The sequence below is a fragment of the Babylonia areolata genome, chromosome 11 (genome assembly GCF_041734735.1).
Source record: "Babylonia areolata isolate BAREFJ2019XMU chromosome 11, ASM4173473v1, whole genome shotgun sequence".
NCBI lineage: Eukaryota > Metazoa > Mollusca > Gastropoda > Neogastropoda > Buccinidae > Babylonia > Babylonia areolata.
Window position 1 is genome coordinate 21,490,459 of NC_134886.1, and position 2,500 is coordinate 21,492,958.

The window sequence follows — 2,500 nt, forward strand, 5'->3', positions numbered from 1 at the left end:
TGTGTGTGTGTGTGTGTGTGTGTGTGTGTGTGTGTGTGTGTGTGTGTGTTTCTCTTTGTTTCTATCTCTGTCCCTCTCTGCCCTTCTTGATTATACAACTCTCGTTTCTGTTTCGATAGGTTCCCCATCACTGGCTCTCCCTTCCTCTCTTTTGATAGCTAACTAAATAACAAACTGAATAAATGGAGAAAACGAATGATTGGACGGATGAATAGTTAGATAGATAGACATGTAGATAGATAGATAGATAGATAGATAGATAGATGGATGGGTAGATATATAGATTAATTGACTGATTGATAGATAGACAGATAGATAAATAAATGAATAAATACATACATACATACATACATACATACATACATACATACATACATACATACATACATAAACAATAGAATCTATTCATCTTCCAGGCTCCTTGGTTCCATCTTTGACTGCGATGCCTGCCAGTGTCAGCCGGGCGGCCTTCACCTTGACCCTTTACATGGCAAGGTCGTCGACCTTCGTAAAGAGCAAACCCTTCTGAGAGCCATTCACTATCTTAACCGTAAGTGTGTGTGTGTGTGTGAGAGAGTGTGTGTAGGGGGGGTAGTGGTGGGGAGGTCATGTGTGTGTGCGCGTGTGTGTGTGTGTGTGTGTGCGTGTGTGTGCGCGCGTGTGTGTATATGTATGTATGTGAGTGTGTGTGTGTGTGTGTGTGTGTGTGTGTGTGTGTGTGTGTGTGTGTGTGTGTGTGTGTGTGTGTGTGTGTGTGTGTGTGTGTGTGTGTGTGCGTGTGTTTGTCAGCGTGCGTTAGTTGGTCTGGCATGATGTGATGGGTGTGCATCTGTGTGTGAACCCTGAGACAGACAAGTGGTGTAGCCCTACTTGTTTAACGTGCATGCGTGTCGAATCGTGCACAGGTTGTACGTCCACAAGATCAGGCTGTTCACGTGGTTTATAATCCCAGTTATAAATTAAGCCCGTTATTCATCAAGGGGAAAGTTACAGGTGAAAACAGTCTCTGTCTCCCAACAGCCTCTGTCCACTGGACATGCCCACAGACAGGTATGGGTTGATAATGGTCACAAATCAGCCCCTCCCTATCTCTGTGGCTGCCTTCACCTTCACACTCCATCTCGAGGCACACTACCATCAGCTTCGGATCCACTCGGATCCACTCTATTTACGCATACCCAGACTCAAACTCTCGACTGGTGGCCGTCGTTCTTTCTCTGTCTCTGGACCTTGCAATTGGAATGAACTTCCTCTTTCGCTTCGTCAAGTCTCCACACTCAGCTCTTTCAAGTCTGGCCTTAAAACCCACCTCTTCCCAAAATAGCCCCCCTTCCCAGCCTCCTCCTTGTCTTCAGTTTCTTCAGTTTTAGATTTATGCGTGCGTGAGAATGACTGGTGCGAAAGCGCTTTGATTTGTCTATGCACAAGATTCAGCGCTATATAAATACCATTATTTATTATTATTATTATTATTATTATTATTATTATTATTATTATTATTATTATACCACTGACATTGACGGCCATTGAAGCAGTGACTTCATATCGACCGTAAAGCCCAGGGATGGGCGAGGGAAGGAAGGTGGGGCCTGGTCTTCTTTTCCCGGGTTTTAGACCTTTCCCGAGCTGAAGTCATGTACCAGCACTTCCTACCTGGCTTTAGTGAGGAAAGTCACAGTAAACTTGATTTGTTTTCTCCAAAAGACACACCACCATGACGAATTGAAACTCCGACCCTCAGAACTGAATCCCAAGTCCAACGCCTTTTCCGATTCTGTCACGACAACCATTCGTGAAAGTGGTCTATCTATCTATCTATCTATCTATCTATCTATCTATCTATCCTTCTTTCTTTCATTCTTCCTCCCTTTCTTTTACCTCTTTCATTCATTCATCCATTCATTCGTTTATCTATCTTCATTCATCCATTCATTCATTTATCTATCTATCTATCTATCTATCTATCTATCTATCCTTCTTTCTTTCATTCTTCCTCCCATTCTTTTATCTCTTTCGTTCATTCATTTATCTATCTATCTATCTATATATCGATCTGTCTGTCTGTCTGTTTGTCTGTGTGTCTGTCTATCTATCTATATGTATATGTATGTATAGTTCTCACCACACTGCTCTATGGATGTGAATCATGGGCGGTCTACAAACGCCACGCCGAAAAGCTGAACCACTTCCACACCACCAGCCTCAGAAAACTTCTCGGCATAAAGTGGCAAGAGAAGATCCCTGAAACAGAGGTGCTCACTCGTGCAAACTTGCCCACCATCTACACCATCTTGATGCAGGCCCAGCTGCGCTGGGCAGGCCATGTAGTTCGCATGTCAGACCACCGGCTCCCCAAGAAACTGCTGTATGGCGAATTCCAACATGGCAAGCGCTCCCATGGAGGCCAAAAGAAGCGCTTCAAAGACACTCTGAAAGCTTCTCTGAAGGCCTTCAACATCAGCCACAACACATGGGAGCTTAATGCAATGGACAGACCAAA

The 2,500-nt window shown here is 44.0% G+C and overlaps 1 protein-coding gene across 2 annotated transcripts in view; it reads left to right on the top strand.

The window, feature by feature from the left end:
* Positions 1–2,500, top strand: part of LOC143287327 (uncharacterized) — a 42,307-nt gene that overhangs the window by 36,730 nt on the left and 3,077 nt on the right. For both annotated transcript variants that reach the window (XM_076595284.1, XM_076595286.1), the window contains one exon: positions 417–550. In XM_076595284.1, the coding sequence (XP_076451399.1) occupies positions 417–550 (134 nt within the window). The remainder of the gene's footprint in view (positions 1–416; positions 551–2,500) is intronic.